General features: G+C 37.1%; 1 protein-coding gene across 1 annotated transcript in view; it reads right to left on the reverse strand.

Moving 5' to 3' along the window:
* Window positions 1-1,206: 1,206 nt before the first annotated feature.
* The window catches only part of RALA (v-ral simian leukemia viral oncogene homolog A (ras related)), a 67,470-nt gene continuing 48,031 nt past the window's right edge, over window positions 1,207-20,645 (reverse strand). Inside the window, exons 2-5 of the mRNA XM_004676657.2 lie at window positions 20,122-20,264; window positions 19,159-19,367; window positions 11,411-11,585; window positions 1,207-3,192 (exon numbers count right to left, since the gene is read on the reverse strand). Coding sequence (XP_004676714.1) covers window positions 3,070-3,192; window positions 11,411-11,585; window positions 19,159-19,367; window positions 20,122-20,235 — 621 coding nt within the window. The 5' untranslated portion in view covers window positions 20,236-20,264 and the 3' untranslated portion in view covers window positions 1,207-3,069. The remainder of the gene's footprint in view (window positions 3,193-11,410; window positions 11,586-19,158; window positions 19,368-20,121; window positions 20,265-20,645) is intronic.

Raw genomic sequence — 20,645 nt, forward strand, 5'->3', positions numbered from 1 at the left:
CTGAGGACTTTGCTTCCAATCCTAGTTCATAATTACTAGCTTTGTGGCCTTGGGCAAGTTTTTCAACTGCTCTCTGCTTCTCCTGCAAAATATGGGTTAATGAAAGCCATCTACCATATTATTAACATAGGGTTAATATTAAATATTTTGCTATTTATTGTTATTATATATGTTGACAACTATAAAGGAAACTTGCCCTCTTGATCCATGGGTACTTTCTTCAGTGTGAATCATTGTAACTAGTCCTAACTCATGTTTGTCTTTGATCTGTATATTCTCAGCAGTGCCCTGTATTATAGGTAATCCATAAATATCTACTAAAAACTATAGGCATGAACGAAGACATCTATTTGTCGTTCTTGACTTACAAAGTAATTTGCTAAAGGAGATAGGTCTAACCCTGGATTAAAAAAATACTTTAAAAACTTGACAGGAACTACTGTTGAATATTTTTGATAGTTTTACTGCTAAGGTGGTTAACAGAAGTGACAAGATATTGTTTTATATTCCTGTCACGAAAATTTTGAGATGGTATTCTGATTCAGTTTGAGACTAAACTTAATAACCATTGTTTGGTACATAATATTTAGTATCATACACTACACTGTTAATGGGTCCATATGGTGAGGTTAAATTATTCTAATTATAACTTAATTGTACTCATTCCAGCATTGCTTATAAGTTAAGAAATGAAAGTGAATTAGATTTTGAAAGGCTGTACTCAATTTTGAGCAGGACCATTCCTGACCCAGGGGCTGGGTCAGGCCTTTACTGACTAATTAATATGTCACTATCTGCCATGACAGCAAGCCTGAAGGAAGGGCCTGGAAGCTGGGTGAGATGGGAACAGGGCAGATATTCCTGCCACAATTTGGAAACTAAATAGTCTCTGGGGATCATTCTAATTAGAAAGTGAACATAAAGCTGTCACATATTCATTCCTGAGTTTAGTAGTGCTGTAAAATGTGCACATTTATTATTTCACAACAGCCTAAGACTAGCTTTTATGTAATCATACACATGGGATTCTTATGTTTCTGAGTCTTGATTACGTCGAAGCAATGATGGTAGTTATTTAGGAAATCTGGCACTAGCACAAAAGAATTCCCTAACCTGATAACTCAAAAAGATTTAGCTGTTTCTAAACTCTAGTAAAGGTCCTACGTTGATAAAGCTGAATGTTACATGTCATGTTGTGAACATTAAGTAACACCACAAACATTTTTAAAAAAGGAAGTTTATTGGTCTTTAAATGGCTCAAATTGCAAATAAACCAATTGGGTAGTGGCATCAGCCTAAGACATGTGATGCATCTTTGTCAGTTGGCTTCATAGCACCTCAGTACCCAGGAGAGGAAAGGTCTCAAAGCAAAGTCACAATGTTAGTGGTTAGGACCCCTGGTTAAATCAGACTGCAATGCGAACACATGGAGACCGCTGGGCCCACGGGGCCAGTGTTACATTGGTAACCGTAATTCTGCACATGGCATAGCCTATGAAAAATATGAAAGATGTACATCTCAAACCCTTTAAGAACAAATATTTAACATGACAAGCTGGATGAAATATCTAAACAGTTGAATTCCTAAAAAGCCTATTTTTATTAACGTTACATACATACCCATTACCTGGAATGCCTGAACACATCTTTGACTTGTTGAAATTAGGACTAAGCAAAAAGAAAAACTTTGTTGAATAAACTGTCCTACTAGGAAGTAACCCCATTTGACAGAAGAAAGAAAAATCTGACAATGGTACACTTCCCATTAAAATCACCAGCACGGCAGAATCCTCCCAGTGGGTACACCAACAATGCTAACAACAGGTTTGGCCTGTGTTAGCTAAAACTGTTTTCTTTTCTATACTTGGGCTTGACTGCTTGATGTGAATTTGAAGAAAATGGAGCTACAGTGTTTTTCATTCTGAACACAAATATTCCTACAAATATTCCTAAGAACTCCATATAGCCAAACTGTAACCTTATGAGTATAAATTTAGAAATCAATAGGTGGCAAGCATGAATATTTTCCTGCAAGTATGCTAATGCATTAGCACATCGACATGTTTCCTGTACTGCACTCTAAGGAGACTAAAAACAGATGCCTACCACTTGCAGAAAGGAAGTTCCAGGGACCAGCATCTTAAAGAAAATGAGGGTTCACTGAAACATAACTGGTGCTGAATCCTCAGTCTAAAATTTTCTTACAAGTTTATGCTGGCCCATCATTTTAAACTACCTTATGGTTAATCAAAAGCAATCAAGGAGCTCTGGAACTCAAGAACCAGAGTATGGCACACATTTTAAATTTGGACAGATTGCTATCAGTTATTTCTCAGGAATCTTCTACACAAAAGTTGTATCCATACCAGGCATTCGTTCTCTCACCAAGACACATGGGATAATGGGCCCATGGCCAGTGAGGACATACCCAGAAAGATGTAACCAGGTATTTTTCGGTTTCTAAATTAAGGCATATTCAAAAATTTCCATGTACAAGTTTACACCATATTTTAAAAGTTAATCACCAGGTAATTAATGCAGGTTACAGATGAATTACTCTCACTTTCACTATATGCAACAATCATGCCAGTAACTTTTTCTTCTAGTTTGCATAACAATGGTTAAAAAAGTGGTACAGTTTAACTATCATGTTCACAACTGTCGTTTTTTCAAGGCAGTAGAAGACCAAGACATTTTTAAATGATATAAAATTGAAGTTTTATAATAAACCAGAGGAAGTAGCCTTTCCTCCCACTCCCCACCCCCACCATGTCACCTTTGTAACAGTTCAAAAGAGACTGCCTGCAAAACACAAGCTCACACGCTACATTCAGGACCGTGATAAATGTAGGCAATTATGAAGTAAGTTGAATGCTGCTTCTTGGTGAAGCCACAAAAATTTCTTTTTAAGTGAATTTGACTTTCAGTGAAGTTCCAATTCATGCTTTTAGTGATACATAACATTTTCCAAAATGTTAAAGTAATTTCAGTCAATTGAGCCTTCCATGGCAATGCTTATAAATTATATTTATTAGTATGGTCAAGATAAGAAAGGAGTTTGGGCTTTGATTATAAAATGCAGCATCTTTCTCTGATTCTCTTGGCTAAACTTTTCCTCTTTTTTTTCCCATTCTTTTCTTTGCTGTCTTCCATTTTTCTGGCTCGGATTTCCCTCATTAAATCAAAAAATACCTAGAAAGAAGAAAATTGAACAAATGAAGCAAATAGATAAAATGACCTCCAAATCACAGTTATAAGCCTTGGGAATAATATAAGAAAGAATATTTAGAGCTTTTGTTTGAGGAGGACAGGGAAAAGAAAGCACTAAAGTAAACTGAGCAAATGGAAAAAAATGGGAAATCTTTTGATTTACACATTTTTGTAAAAATGCTCAGAAAACAACAACCTCCATTACAATTTTCAAGATAAAACATTTTCAAGAAAAAAAACATCATAAATGATAAAAATAAAGAGAAAACTTAGTGGATCATACCTGAGTAACCTACAGTTCATAAATAATTTATGGCTAATAATACCAATTTGTATTTAAAAGTAACTGTTTAGTAAAACATATCTAGTAACTTGGTTTTTTTAGCTTCATTTTTAGAATTACAATTAGAGATACTGGATGCTTCCTTTATTGTTTTGACTGTACTTGAGTTTTATCAATTGTCTCATATCTAGAAATTAGCAAATCATGAGATTAAAAAAGCACAGTAATTTGAAAATTCACTTAACAATTCAAAAGTTAAATACCATAACATGTTTGAGTGCACACAGAGAAAGGCCTGAGAAGATGTTCCACTGTAAACAAGTAATTTTGAGTATATGATAAATGTGTGAATAAACTTTTATGCTACACTTTTGCATTCTGAATCTTTTTAAAATTTTAATCCTAATTTTATCATTTTTTAAATTTTAATATAATAGTTTATTTTTTTATTATTTTTACATCATTTTGTACATATTTTTTTCATCTCAATTGTAATCCCCATGGGTTTCCCATTACCAAGTCACCCACGTGCCATCACCATAGTACAATGCACTTTCCTGCCCCCACATTTTTTGATCTCATTCCCCACTCCACCCCCATAAAATGTTTCTGGTATATGGCTGTTCATTATTATTATTATTTTCTTGCCTGGTCCATTATACTCCTGCTATGAGTGAAACCATCTGGTATTTTCCTTTTTCTTTCTGGGGTATCTCACTAAGCATGATCTTTTCTAGCTCCAACCATGTTGCTGCAAAAGACATGTGTTTCTTTTTTTGGTTGCTGAGTAATATTCCATTGTGTATATCTACCATATCTTTTTTTTTTTTTTAAAGATTTATTTATTTATTCATACAGAACTAGAGTACAGGCCGGAGATATGGAGGGTGAGAGGCTTCACCAGAGAGAGTGGGGAGCAGAATAGGCAGATCGACGAAGTCCACTGCTGAGGGGAGCAGTGGGCAGGTCAGGAGAGGTCTGCCACTCCATGTGGATCTCCTCCGGGGCAGGCAGGGATCGAACTCATGCGGAAGTGGCTTAAACTTCTTAGGGCAGTGCTTTAACCCACTGCGCCACCAGGGAGGGCCAATCTACCATATCTTTTTAATCCAGTCATCTACTTTTGGGCATTTGGGCTGCTTCCATGTCTTTCCAATTGTAAACAGCAGCAATAAACATGGGGGTGCTGGTTATCTTTTTGAATCAGTGTTTTTGTGTTTTTGTGGTAGATACCTAGGAGTGGGATTGCTGGGTCGTAGGGAAGCTCCATGTTAAGCAGTTTGAGGAACCTTCAAACAGTTTTCCATAGTGGTTGTACTAGTTTGCATTCCCACCAGCTGCATTCTGAATCTTTTTTAAAAAAAATTCAGTATTACTTGTTAAAGTGAAAAACCTCAATAAGATTAAGAACAAACCAAAAACACTAAAGAATGAATGTTGACAGTTAATAAACATGTTATGCAATGATTGATGTGTCTTTTTCAAACATGCCTATATCTTTCTAATGGAAACTCACCTTGAAAAGAAGGTGCTGAATAGGTAGAGAACTACCTGTATATATGCTGAATAGGAGTTACATGGTAAAATCAAATACTAACACAACTTTATTTTCAGGAGGAAGGGAACAGTAGAGGGAATATTAGGACATCTTTGAATAAAGCTAGTTATGTAATTTTGGAAAGGCAAATATTTTACTCAAAAATGAAATAAAAAACAAAGCAACTGTTCAAAACTGAAAATCAAACAAGACAGGCAATATGTCAAATGGGTGACATAATTATATATAGGAAAGAATCCTTTTTCAAGAGACTTTCAAACAAAACATATGGGACACTCATAAAACAGATGTTAAGAAGAAAAACTTCAACGAATGAAAAAAACCTTAAACTTCTGCTTTGTAGTTTGTTAGTTACCACGGTGTCTACTAACGGTTGCTTTTTTTAGAAGGATCACACAGATGCAAACACACTACAGGACAATGTAAGTAATTATGTCAGTGTAGTTTAGGAACCAAGACTTTCAGCTTAAAGATATCAATACAAAATCAAAGAGGTAAAAATCCCGAGCACTAACATTGAATTGGAAATAATAGCATGACTGCATGATATTTTTTTCTTTAAATCTATGTATTTCTTGGCAATATTTATTAAAGGCCAGGAAACAACGGCAACCCAATAACAGTGGATAAATTCGCTCCAAGGCTGTAACTACCAAGAACATTTCCTACCACTGAAACCAGGGCTCCTTTTGTGCATGGCTGGTTCTTGAACCAGAGCAAGAATTACAAAGTCCAAATACCAGGATGCTATCAAAGACTAATTTGGTTAAGTCAAATGGATACACAGTTAAAGATGGGAAAACCTGAGATTAAGAAAACCTATAAAGAATGCAACAGACATATACCTCATGAGTTCTTGCCCTCACTTGTTATTCAATTGATTCAATGAATCAATTACAAGATGGCCAGACTTGTATAAATTGGGGATTCCAGAAAACTCTTCTGGAGGTGGGCAGGAGTTTCCAAACTACACGTAATTAGTACAGTTCTCCTTCTGCTTTCTGATATAGATATATCACTCTGGAATGGACATTGAAAAGCTTAATTCTAATTGTAGTTGAATATTTGCAAAAAGCTTCAAATGAATCTCTGTGAGAGATTTCCAAGGCGATCTTAACTGGGAAATTGTCAGAGTCTGCATCAGTTAACCTAATGAAATAAACAAAAAAGCAGGCCTGTTTCAACTGTCAAGTACAAGGAACAGTAACTAGGAAAAAGAACTGGTTTTAATGAACTTAGACATAATCCCCAAAGCACAGGACTTTCACCTACTTATTTCAATACACTTTCAAAATCACCTCTTCCCATTTCCTCCCACTCTTCAACTTTTCTTCCTGTCTTCCTCTTTTCTTTCTTCCATTTTTTGGCAACCCAGTCCATCTTTTCAATAAAAATTATGGGAAATATAGCTTCTTATGTACATAAAAATGAAACATAACTAGACACACAAAGGTTCAGAATGCTTACTTTAGAATAGTGGTGAAAAAAAGAAAAAAGAAGCCACTAGAAGCAACCAATGTCTCAAAAGCTACATGGTATATCAGTTTGAATCCAAACCTTTGTCTTGACCAGTTTCTTTCACTTTAAGCACTAATTTACATCATATACAATATTAAATGTTCAAATGGATTAAGGACCTATCTTTAAAAAAGGGACCAATACACAAAAAGTGAAAAATTATAGGTATCTTTTAAAATAAAGCTGAGGATGGTAAAGAGCTTCCTTTAAGGAAGCCACAAAGCCAAGAGCCACAAAGAAAAGCACTGATAAATCTGACAGTATTGTCTGTAGTGTTTCCCAAGGCAAAAGAATAAAAAAAAAACAAAAACAGGTTTTTTTGGGGTACACATTAAGAGACAACAGATTTTAATAGACAAATGTTGATGTTTTTAGTATAAAGTGGGCTTATGAATCAAAAAGTTAACCCATTAGATCAATGGGCAAACAAAAGTAATTTCAAAGTTTACAGAAGATAATACAGATAGTCGATGAATCAGTTACAAGATGGCCAGTCTATTAACTGGAAAACACAAACTAAAAAAATAATTGCCTATGTTATTGTCAACTTTTAATTTAAAGGCTGCTTTAATTTGCTGGAAGGCAGTAGGAAAAATGGTTTCTGTTCATTGTTGAGAGTTTAAGGATAGCCTTTCAGGAGATGAGTTGTTATTAAAGTTTAAAGTGCACCTTAAATGGGTACAGACTTCACTGTAGCATTGTTTGTAATATAAAAAAGCTGCAATCTTAATGTCACTAATAGGAAAATGGCTGAATTAAGAAAAAGTCCAACAATGGAAAAGTTTCACAGTTTGTTAATGGCAAAAAGATAGCACATCTACAGGCCGTGACATGGAAAGAACTACAAGATGCACTTGCTGTGAAAGTTAATAGAAGGAAATATCAGTTTTGATTCCCTAGAAAGTCTATGATCACATTTCAAATAGTAGATGATATACAATATTGTAGGCATTGCAAACACTGTTTTGAGGGAGACAGCAAGAAGAACAGGGCATTAGAGTTAGTCACATACAAGCCAGCAGATAGAACCACCAACACTGGGCCCTGAACAGATTATTTAATCCCTCAACATCTCAGTTTCCTCATCTAAAAAACTGACTAGTAGAAGAGCAGCAACTCTTATGCTAGAGGAGGGTTAAAGACAGGATAAAATACAAAATGCTATTGCTAGCCAGTATCTTAGAAGTACTAACAAATACTAACTCTTATAATTATCACAGTATTTTCTCAACAAATAATCAAATATAATTCAAGTCTAGAAACTGAATAGTTATTGCCAAGTCACTCTTATTTAGTCACTGAGGTACTTTATCTGGAAGGCATTCTTTAGGATATAGCATTATGAGAAATTAGCTTTCAGAATGAAGTTGTACCTCTGTTTACAAACAGTTTCATAATGTAATTCTCTTTTGGAGAAGTGATCATCAACTGTGACTGCATTTTTCAAAACAGGCAATGGCAATATTTCCTATGTGCCTTTTCAGAATCTTGCCTCTCTGTTGAGAGGTAGAGTTTATTCCCCTTCCTCCTGAACCTGGGGGAAGGGGCAGGAGGAAGGGAAGACTTTGTGACTACCTGGACCAACAGAAACAAGGCAGAAACAATGCAAGGTAATTTCTGAGGCTAGCTCATATAAGGTGATTATGATTTCTGCCTGGTTCTTAGTCTTTTGTGGTAGTTGACAAGAGAACCCTTCTACCCTGCTGTGAGAAAGTCTAATTTAGAACATTCAGAAGAGGTCACATGAGAGGAACTGAGGCATTCCTGGACAACAGCAAGTATCAATGACTAAACCAGATTATATTTAAACAAGTCTTTACAACATAAGCTGAGATAATTCTGATGCTTAGATTTCAAGCTTTTCACTGCAGTACCAGCCAGATGGAGTGGATAAGAAGTCATTTCACTGTACCCAGTTCAAATTTTTGTTCCATAGATTCTATTGCCATAATAAATGGCTCCACTCATTATTTTTTGGTATGTATTTTGTTCTACAACCATAGTAACTAAGGGCATAGTAACTAATCCTGCTATAGTTTTTCTCTTTTGAAAAGTAGCAGATGCATATGTGTATATATATATATATATATTTTTTTTTTTCATATAGAACTGGGGTACATGCCAGAGATGCGGAGGGTGAGAGGATTCACCAGAGACAGAGTGGGGAGCAGAACAGGCGGATTGACGAAGTACACTGCTGAGGGGAGCAGCAGGCGGGTCAGGAGAGGTCTGCCATGCCATGTGGATCTCCTCCGGGGCAGGTGGGATCGAACTCATGCGGAAGTGGCTTAAGCTTCTTAGTGCTGTGCTTTAAACTGCTGTGCCACCAGGGAGGGCCCAGCAGATGCATATATTATTGGGAAAATATATGGCCCATTACAAAAACAAAATTAAACATGGAAGTCCAAAAGGGCATTTATAGTGAAAAAAGCACACACCTGTGACTTAGAGCCTTATATATCCCTATGATACATACTTGTGCTTATATTAAAAACACAGTTAGCATTAAATTGTTCTATTTTGACTGGTGAATAGTATTCCATTGTGTGCATTTACCACACCTTTTTTATCCAGTCATCTGTTTTTAGGCATTGCCATTTGCAGCAACATGGATGGAGTTAGAAGGGATTATGCTCAGTGAAATAAGTCAGAAGGGAAAATAATAATATTGGATGGCTTCACTTATAGGAGCAATATAAGGGAATGAAACAAGGGATCAGGTAAAAACAAAATCAAAACTAGGAGCAAAAGCTAAACCAAAAACATCTGGCAGGAGAGGGGGATGAAGAGGGGTCAGAATGAGGGAGGGAAGAGCAAAAGGGACTATTGTGATGGTTCACAGGTGACTAGGAGATGGGAATTCTGTGGGAGTTACACCTGAGAACAGTGATGTTAAAAAAAAAAAATACACACACAAACACACACACAAATAAACAAACAAAAAAATACTATTCTGTATTTTTTTCTCTCAATTTATGTAGAAGATCATTCTATATTAGTGCATTTAGTTCTATCTTCATTTCTTTTTATAGGCCTCCATTATATGAATACACTAAAATGAACCCAAGTCCGTTATTAGGCAATGGGGTATTTCTAGTCTTTTGTTGTTATAAATAATACTCCAATAAAGACCACTGAAGATATACTTAGGTGTGGATGTTATTTTATCTATACATCTTTATAATTTTATTAGTGTGGTCATACTTTTGATAGGTAGTAGCTAAACTGCCCTTCCATAAACATGACAGTTTCTGTTTTTCTATACTCTTGCCAATAGTATAGTATCATCCTTATGGTTTTTTTTCTAATGTGACAGGTTGAAAAAAACCCCATATTTAAAATTTAACTTCCCTTTTTATAAATGAGACTAAGTCTGTTCAAGTTTAAAAATGATTTGCATTTCTTTTCTATGACATACTGGTTTATGTCTTTGACTATTTCCCATTGAGTTGTTGCTCTTTTTCTTACTGTCTTGTGAAAGCTCTCAAATTGCACACCTTCATACTTTCCTAGGGCCTCTGATGCCAGCAGGAGATACCATAAGGACTGTTACAATTACAGCTTCATAGCTTGTATGGTTACTGTTACTGTTCACTTCTCTTCCCAACTCCCCTTAGTTCAAGTGGGTTGAAGAGTATGTCTTACAACCTGTAGAAGACATTGTTTATGAGGAAACAAAATATATACATGCTATGCTCAATGTTGCCTTTTTGAATCCCAAATACATTGAACCTTAAAATATATCCCCTAAAACCATGTCTTAACTTCAGAGAAAACTGAACACTGAGTTGAAACAGCATGGTACTCGTTTTGTATATTCTTGAACCTACAGGAATCTCACCACATAACTAATCATTGAATTAGCTTAAGACAATCATGACACTGTCTTCAGACCTACGGAAAATGAATAAAAGCATTTTCATACATATATTTTTTAACTTAATGATTTTTCTGGATCAGGGTTATAAATATACAGGTACAAACAGACAAGTTCACTAAAATTTGAGGCTACCTCTAAGTGTGTTTCATTGGTCCACATGGACGTGTGCTAGAGATGAGAATTCTCCAACCCAGATCAAGTCAAAATATCTGGAATTAAGACTCAGGAATCTGTTGATCAAACTTTCTCGTTAATTTTCTTGCATGTTAGAATCTGAGCGATACTTTAGGGAGCATAGATAGCTGAGGGTTAAAAAAGCTCTTTAGGGAGTGCTTTTAGAATCTGTACTTCCTTAGAACTGTGCCGGTGGACATTTCTTCTAAATACTGAAGATGGTTTCTGGCAGCAGGAAGAAATGCATTCAGGCAGGCTCCTAGCCACACAGTATAAAATTGTGCTCACCAGATCTCCAAAAATGAATAAAATGGGGCAACAAAGGAACAAGAGGGTTCCTTTTCCACTCAGGGAAAACAGGCTATACTTATCTACATTTTAAAATTCTCCTATCTGGAGCAGCCTTCATTTTGGGAGTACTTTCACTTTCTTAAGAACTTAAGTGCTTCTGGGTAGGCTCAAAGAATGCACACAATTCCTTCTAAACTGTCCAGCCAGTCAGGATAAGAAAGAAAAAAAGGTAAAGATTTGGGTCAGGAATATGTCAGTTCTAAAAAAAAAAAAAGTACATGTAGCTGTAATGCCTCATGTTTTATCACCTCTTGGGAACCTAAGAACAAGGCAAAGTGAGAAATTTACCATGATGTACTGCAGCTTTCAGTGTTGAAAAAAGTCAACATGTATTGAATCTCTATTTGAAATTCTCACAGAATCACTATACCAAGTGGAACTGAATTAAAGAAAACCAACCTATTTCTAGAGTGAGGTAGAAGAAACCGCCTTTTACCTTATCAACATTAGCTCGCGTTTTAGCAGATGTTTCCACATAGTTCACATTCCACTGATCAGCTCTGGTTTTTGCCTCTTCTACAGACACCTGCCTTTTATCTTCTAAATCTGATTTGTTACCAACAAGCAGGAATGGAACATTTTCATCTTCTTTTACTCTTAAAATCTGCTCCCTGGATAAGAAAAAATGATAAATACCATCACCTCTATATGTTAAAATGACAAAACACACTTCCTCTGTGATTAATATTTATTTAGCTTTCTATATTATAACATTTAGCGCATTTATTAGATGGTTGGAAATAAGTAGCACTTCTTAATTCTACCATCAGTTATTTGAGCTACATAATCACTAAAGAAGGAACTATATGCCAAAGGGTATAAAGAAAGCAGTATGAGTTAAATATCAAGCAAAGTGATATAAGATAAAGTATAAAATCCAACTTCCCCATTAACTCTTTTTAAAAATGAATGTATATTGGAATGGGTTAGATTTGCAGCAAAGTTGTGAGGGTAGCACAGAGTTTCCGTATACCTCACACTCTGCTTTCCCTAGTAACATTTTACTTCAGTTTGGTACATCTATTGTCAGTAACAAGCCAAATCTGATGCCTCATCATCTAAAGCCCAAATTTAATTCAGATAGTCTCAGTCTTCATCTAAAGCCTTTTTTTCTGTTCTACAATCCCAACTAGGAAACCACGTAACATTTAGTCATCATAACTGTTTTAGACTTCATTTGGCTTTGACAGTTTGCAGACTTTCCATGTTTTGAATGAAATTGACAATTTTGAAAAGTACTAGTTAGGCCATTTATAGACTGTCTCTTAACTGGGATTTGCCTGTTATTCTCATGATTAAACAGGGGTAAAGAGTCTTAGGGAGGAAGACCACAGAAGGGGAGAGTGCTATTCTTTTATTTTTTTATTTTTATTTTTATTTTTTTTAAGATTTATTTATTTATTCATACAGAACTGGGGTACAGGCCAGAGGCTCAGGAACGGTGAGAGGCTTCACCAGAGACAGAGTGGGGAGCAGAACAGGCAGATCGACGAAGTACACTGCTGAGGGGAGCAGCGGGCAGGTCAGGAGAGGTCTGCCACGCCATGTGGTCTCCTCCGGGGCAGGCGGCAGGCGGGAATCGAACTCATGCGGAAGTGGCTTCAGATTCTCAGTGCTGTGCTTTAACCCGCTGCGCCACCAGGGAGGGCCGCTATTCTTTTATTTTTAATTAATTATTTTTTCTTACTTCCTTGCAGTCCCCATAGTTTTCCTACCACCATAGCACTCATAACCATCACCGCAGTCCTTTGTGCACTTCCCTCCCCTGTTTTGACCTCCTCTTCTCTACCTCCCTTGCTGGATGCCACAGATCTATGGTCAGCTTGCTAGCTCGGGCCTTTTTTAAAAAAGATTTATTTACTTATGCATACAAGAACTGGGGTGTAGGCCAGAGGAGCTGAGGGATGTGTGTGGAGCATGAGAGGATTGACCAGAGACAAAGTGGGGAGCAGAACAGGCAAATCTACTGAAATACACTGCTGAGGGGAGTAGCAGGTAAGACAGGAGAGGTCTGTTGTGCCCTTGGGGGTCAGCTCCCTGGCAGGTGCCACAATGGCTGCTAAGTGCTTCATAATGCTGCATTTAAGCCCATGTGCTACTAGGGAGGCCCTAGTTTTGACCTTTCCTTGACCTGCTTGGTTTCTCTATCCCACATACAAGTGAGACCATCCAATATTTATCATTTTTCTTCAGACTTATTTCAGCTAGCATAATCCCTGCCAGCTTAATCCATGTTGCTACAAATGGTATGAGTCTGATTAAAAAAAAAAAACAAAAAAAAGGTAGGCCCTCCCTGGTGGCGCAGCGGGTTAAAGCACTGCACTAAGACGCTGAAACCACTTCCGCATGAGTTCGATTCCCGCCTGCCCCGGAGGTGACCACATGGTGTGGCAGACCTCTCCTGACCCGCCTGCTGCTCCCCTCAGCAGTGTACTCCATCAGTCTGCCTGTTCTGCTCTTCACTCTGTCTCTGGTGAAGTCTTTTGCCAACCCTGAGTCTCTGGCCTGTACCCCAGTTCTCTATGCACAAATAAATAAATCTTAAAAAAAAGGTATTGCTCTTATATCATAATAATGGTCTATTAAGTGTTTTTAAAGTCCTATAGATACCAGAAATATCTAAAAGTCAACTCTTACAGATTTTGCATTTGGAAATAAGCTTTGTTATGAAAGTACTACCAATATTAAAGATATCATGGCTCTGTTTTTGTCATGTTAATCGAGTAAAATACTTCTTTGTTTTAATTCCTTCACTTGTAGTAAAATGGGACTAACAACAGGACCTACCTTATGTGACTGCTATGAGAATTAAATGTAAAACTGCCTAGAACTGTGCCTGGCACATAATAAATACTCAGCAAATGTTACCTGTTTGTAATGAGTATTATTAACCTACTGGAGAAATTAAGAGAAAAGATATGAGACTCAGGTTTCCTATCTTACAGATATTTCTCCTTTGAGATTATGAGATGTTGAAATTTATAAGGAAATGATTATGTTAGATTAAAAGAAAATGAGTAAAAGAGATTATCAGAAAGGCAGATCAGCAAAACACATCTGATTTTGTAGGAATCTTACAGTGATGTTTGTGACTGAATATAAATCTCTGCCATGGCTTATTTTCAAATTAGTCTATTTTGTGCTTCTCAGACAATGTCTCCTGATAATTACCACCATCCCACTGCTGGTAACATTTACTGAGTGTTCCCAAAGTGCCAGGCACAGTTTGAAGTGCTTGTTATATCATAACCTACTACAGGTAAGGAAATTGAGGGACAGAGAAATTAGGTAATTTACTCAGAGTTACAGTTAAGAATTAGGATGCGAATCTGAAAAATTTAACTTTAGAGCAAACCTACAACTCCTATACTAGCTATTAGGGGCTTCCTCATATATAAAGTATCTATGGGAACAAATCCAGCTTGAAGATTATTAGTTGCTCCAAATTTTTCACCATGAGACCCCCCATCCCCACCTCTGATGTGAAATGAAAACCAAGATGTTCATTGAGCATTATGGTGAGGTTCCTCATGATATAAGGCAATTTCCTTCCGTGGCAAAGTAAGCAACTGGCAGAGGAAAATGTCTTTTATTACATATAGTGATCAGATCACCTATGGATGAATATGACGTAAAAGAAAGGTGGAAGGGAAGAAATGATCATATATACAGAAAACTTTACCTTTCTGAAAAAATGTTTTCAGTGAGTTGTTAAAGTTGAGTGCTAAATGTTGATACTAACAAAGTAGTGGTAGAGTAACACAATGCCAGAGAGTACTTTAATTATATAACTAGAAACCAATATCCCACATAAAAACACTTAAACATAAAAAAAAAAACCCAAGGCCCCCTCCACCCCCCCCCCACACACACACAGTAGGGAAAAGGGCTAGAGTGTGAAAAGAAAGTTCATTCCATGTTAACAACATGAGTGCTGGCAGCCATATGGTGTTATCCATGAGCCTGCCTCTGCCAGTTCAGCAGAGAGATTAAAAGCAAGAATATGGAGTCAACCTTTTAGATTGTAGCTGCTCAGTCATCACTAATAACATGGCTGTGGGTAACCTTCTGTGCTTCAGGTTTTCATATATAAATGTGGATAATACTTTTCAAATATTCACATTTAAGAAATTAGTAATTGTAATTTAGCCTTATTTTATGTACCTCTAAGACAAACTGCTGCCAACTGTAACTAGATGTAACATTATTAGTAGATACATTCCTGATTTTGAAATACGATAAAATTGAAAAATGTATGTCTTAGAATCTATGGAATATGGCAGTGTCCACCTTATCCATGTTAATGTTTAGTGCAGTGTCTGGTACATGTAAGCACTGTATGAATATTAACTAATGCTACTGTGTTATTTTCTTATTACTGCATTCACCTGACTACAGAACAGCAAACATTCTAACAACTCATTGCTTTCAGAAGTTCTTTGGATTCTTAGTTTGTTTAACATGACATGGATGACACATATCAGCTCCATCCTTCACTGGTTTGCACAAACTTGAAACATCCTTTGAGAAAGTAAAATGGCACCACATGTGCTAAGCTGTGCAGTATTCCAGAGTGCTGTTTTTCCAACCACTCACATGAATTCTTGCAAAGAGCCTGTCAACACTCACTAGTATTGTTATCAAATCTATGTCGCATTTTAAAAGGATCTGCCAATCATCTTTTTCAGGTTTACTAACAACTTTGCTCTTACCTTCCTAACCAGTTTCCTTTGTGAGCTAAATTAAGGCGTTACCAAGTGACTTACTATTGGGTCTTACTAATGCCCAGGAATGTGAGACTGATTCAAGTTTTTGTGACTACAGCACTTCTGGCCATGTGTATATGTAAATATATTCATTAATTTACTTATTTATTTTTTTAAAAAGATTTATTTATGTATACAGAACTGGGGTACAGGCCAGAGGTGCAGGGGAGGTGAGAGGATTCACCAGAGTCAGAGTGGGGAGCAGAACAGGCTGACGAGGTACACTGCTGAGGGGAGCGGGAGAGGAAAGTCATGCCATGTTAGTCACCTCTGGGGCAGGGATCAAACTAATACTGAAGTGGCTTTAGCTTCTTAGTGCTGCTTTTACCCAATGCACCACCAGGGAGGGCCCAATTTACTTATTTTTTTTTAATACATATTAGTTTATTTTTACATCATTTTGTGCATTTTTTTTTACTCCCCGTGGGCTTTCCATCACCAAATCATCCTGTGCCATCATCATAGCTAATTTAGTTGTTTTGTTTTTTTTTTAAAGATTTATTTACTTGTAAATACAGAACTGGGGTATAGGCCAGACGTGTAGGGGCGGTGAGAGGAGTCACCACAGACAAGATGGGGAGCAGAACAGGCTGACTGACAAGGTACACTGCGGAGGGGAGCAGCGGGCGGGTCAGGAGAGGTCTGCTGTGCCATGTGGTCACCTCCGGGGCAGGCGGGAATCGAACTCATGCTGCAGTGGCTTTAGCTTCTCAGTGCTGTGCTTTAACCCGCTGCGCCACCAGGGAGGGCCTAATTTAGTTATTTTTTAACAAACATTTTCTTTGTTAATTTGTTTTAGGTATGCTGAATCAAGTACTATAGGAAGACCAAGACTGAAATTAACAGTGCAATTACTGCTCTCAGAAACATGGCTATGAAAATGTAGACCTACCTGCTGCAGAAGGAAAAAGATAATATTCTAAAGTTAGTTTAGTAGCTACTTGCTTGGGTGTCAAAATATGGCAACTGGTTGTCTACAATCTGCATACACATTTTGCTTAATATGATAGTCTCTTTAAATGAGTTAAGTTTTAGAGGTTACTATAGAATTTTAGAATAGGAAAGTACCTTTACAAACTGTCTTTATTTTTGACACAAGGAAAGACAAAACCAAAAAAGATAAAAGGAACTTCTGAGTTTTCTAACCTTATATCAATGATCAATGTTTTACTAAGTATCACTGTATGTTTTATGTTAACAATTGTGCCAAATATGGGTACTATGGATAGTGAGATGGGTAAGAAATGAGCCCAGATCTCAAGAGATTTTACCTTGATAGTGGTTAGGTGATTGGGCACAGGCACAGGTGGTTTGGTGGAAGAATAAAAGAAGTATGGTAGTTGTGTTACTGTCACAATTAGGTTGCACACACAGATGAGGAAACACTGAATTCTGTCTGGGTGATGGAAGGAGTAGGAAGGCTAAAGTCAGGAACTGATATTTTTTTTTTCTTTTTTCTTTTTTGTGTAGAGTAACTGGTGTGTAGGCCAGAGGTACAAGGAGTGAGAGGGTTCATCAGAGACAGAGTCGGGAGTAGAACAGGTTGATTGAATGAAATACACTGAAGGGAGCAGCAGGCAATACAGGAGAGGTCTGCACACCATGTGGGTTAGCTCTTGGGCTGGGGGGATTGAACTTTGAGGATCTGTTATTTGTGCTACACTTTGCATGGCAGACTCGACAGTGTACCTAATCTAGCAACTTAAGACCATCTTAAAAATGCCTCCCTTACTGCTGAAGAATCGCCAGGACCATTTTTATTTATGGGAAGGGAAACATAAAGATTAATGAATAATGTACATATTTTGCATAATAACTAAAGTGCAAGATTCTCTCGTGGCATAAAAAGACCTCATTCCCATGGAACATCACTTTGGCTTTGGTGAGTATGGCGACAAAAAATTTATTCCATTTTCTAGAACAGGGCCTGCTATATACAATAAGCACCAAAATAATTGTTGAGAGAATGAATAAGCATTGAAGTTTATATAATGTTCAACTTGTTTCTCAGGATTACAAATAACCAGGCTCTGCCACCCTCTGCACTTTATCACAATCAAAACTCCTTCCTTATAGAAACCAACACATTTAAATTTGCAAATGAGTCTACTGTAAAGTTTCTCAACAACATGCTCTTTTGCAAAGAATGTCTTTTTAGAATTCTTTAAGTTCTTGAGACTTTCAAGAGTCCACAAAAAAGAATGCTTTGTATAAGTTTAAGGTCAGATTTTTTTCTCAGCTACCTGCAATTAGTTTTTTCCTGCTCTTTCAGGCTCATCTATTGCATGAAGGCCTTGCAGCATCTCTGCTCTCCTGGGTCCCCTGTGATGATCACTGACCATGTCTTTTATTTTGTCACTAAATAGCTCCTGATCCCATGCCTTATTCAATGAGGCTGTATGAACCTTGAAAACAGAGGACACATATATGCTTCGTGTCCACCATACCAAAGCAGACACTCAGCAAGGAAATAGAATATATAATTAAGAACACTTTTGATTATGCATGTAAAACTACTTAAGAGTTTATTAATACCATATTTCTCTTAAATACAGAAAGAATCCATCTCTACCTTTCCAATATCTTCCCTGCAAACTAAATGTAGTGCAGATTTTGATTATGAAATAGTTCCTTAAGACATAAGAAATAGTCTGACATAGTGTGCCAATCTAGTTTTTCTTTTGTATTAAAAATTCAGACTATGGGGCCCTCCCTGGTGGCGTGGCGGGTTGAGGCACAGCACTGAGAGGCTTGGGCCACTTCCGCATGAGTTCGATCCCGCCTGCCTGCCCCGGAGGAGATCCACATGGTGTGGCAGACCTCTCCTGGCCCGCCCGCTGCTCCCCTCAGCAGTGTACTTCGTAGATCTGCCTGTTCTGCTCCCCACTCTGTCTCTGGTGAATCCTCTCACCCTCCCCATCTCTGGCCTGTACCCCAGTTCTGTATGAATAAATAAATGAATCTTTAAAAAAAAAAAATAAAAAAAAATATAAACATTGTTTTCCAAAAAAAAAAAAAAAATTCAGACTATGAAAAGCATAGTAATGTGCCTGTCCAGCATTATACAAGAGCAGATTTAAAATTTGCACCTGAGTTCCATTATGTGATGCAAGTGTTAACTATTAAGGCAAAATTAGTAGTGCATTCCAAATAGAAATATTTTAACAATGCATAAAGAGATTTTATGTACTGAGGCTGTCATAAAGTCAAGTTGCTATGCAGTCAGTATTGGGGTAGCTGCAAAACTTTGCAAGGTATACTGAACGTCTGAGTGTCAGGACAGTGCATTGACCCAAACTCTGAGAACACAATTAGACACAGAGTGAAGAAGTAACAAGTAAGAACTTCTACTTGTCTACCTGATTCTGGGAAGAAATTGTGATACCATACGTTAGAGCAACATTACTTCCTGACATACCTGAAGTCAGCTGTGGCTGCAAAGGATTCCATTTCTGTAATGGAGAAGACACAGAGAAAACCCTCTCCACTCCGGAAGTAGTTGTCTCTAATTGCAGCATAGTCCTCCTGCCCAGCTGTATCCAAAATATCGATCTGCACTTCTTCCCCATCCAGCACTACTTTCTTTCGGTAGCTGTCTGCTTTGGTAGGTTCATAGTCTTCCACAAACTAGAAAATGCGAGAAGAACATCCATCATAAACTTATCTTTATTTTACAAAAACTATTTGAAAATATAGATTCACATAAAATTTTGCAGAGTACTATATAAAATTGTACAAAGAAGTTCTAGTACCCTTCATTCAGTTTTCCTTGATCGTAAAAATTGCATTAATTTAAAATTTCACGTTGGGCATTTTGGCAGTTGCATCATTTATAAAAAGTGGGGATAGAACTTTTAGTTCCAGGCTGTTTGCAGGTTGAAAACTGCTCTCCCTCTTTCTCTCCACTTAAAATACTATATTTGAAAAAACCATTTGACGTACTTTACCAAATGTGTAAGAACCACTTCCTATTTGACTAAATATAAATTTTCATGTGAAAATTACTGAAATTATTAATGTATGTATACATGATGTAATGTGTATGCCTACAGTCCAAATTCAAGTTGTGATTAGATACTGTATCTACCATTTCTATTAATTTAAAGTGGAACTCTATATTAATATTCTGGAAATAAAAATCTGAAGTTAGGTTGTCAAAAATTGGCAGTTTTTTTATTTCCAGTTTTTTTTTTAAGGTGTAAGTTTCTTGAGAGTCCTTGAGTTCTTATTAAGGAGTATATAAATGTTGGTTTTGAATTTTAAAATGGTTAAAAAAAATTAGCAGCTTGTTCAAGTACTAAGGAATACATCCAAAATAGCACCAACACTAATGAAGTACAAAAGACCCAGACTTTTATCTCCATATAAAATAAGCACTTACCTCATCATACATGAACTGTAGAGTCAAAGCAGACTTGCCCACACCTCCACTGCCCACCATGATGACTTTGTGTAAAGCCAAGGAATTCTGACCCTTGGGCTTATTTGTGGCCATTTTGTTCTTGCCAAAGGGTTAAGAACAATCTAAGAAAGAAAAAGTAATGCTTAGTGTATTCTTCTTTAGAATTCCTTTGTAGGGCCCTCCCTGGTGGCGCAGCGGGTTAAAGCACAGCACTGAGAAGCTAAAGCCACTTCCGCATGAGTTCGATCCCTGCCTGCCCCTGAGGTGACCACATGGCGCGGCAGACCTCTCCTGACCCGCCCGCTGCTCCCCTCAGCAGTGTACTTCGTTGATCTGCCTGTTCTGCTCCCCACTCTGTCTATGGTGAATCCTCTCTCCCTCCGCATCTCTGGCCTGTACCCCAGTTCTGTATGCACAAAATAAATAAATCTTAAAAAAAAAAAAAAGAATTCCTTTGTAGGTTAAGAGTCAGGCTCAAGATACAAAATGGATAAAAATGGATC

The sequence above is a fragment of the Condylura cristata genome, unplaced genomic scaffold (genome assembly GCF_000260355.1).
Source record: "Condylura cristata isolate star-nosed mole 26May11 unplaced genomic scaffold, ConCri1.0 scaffold00005, whole genome shotgun sequence".
In the NCBI taxonomy this organism is placed as follows: Eukaryota; Metazoa; Chordata; class Mammalia; order Eulipotyphla; family Talpidae; genus Condylura; species Condylura cristata.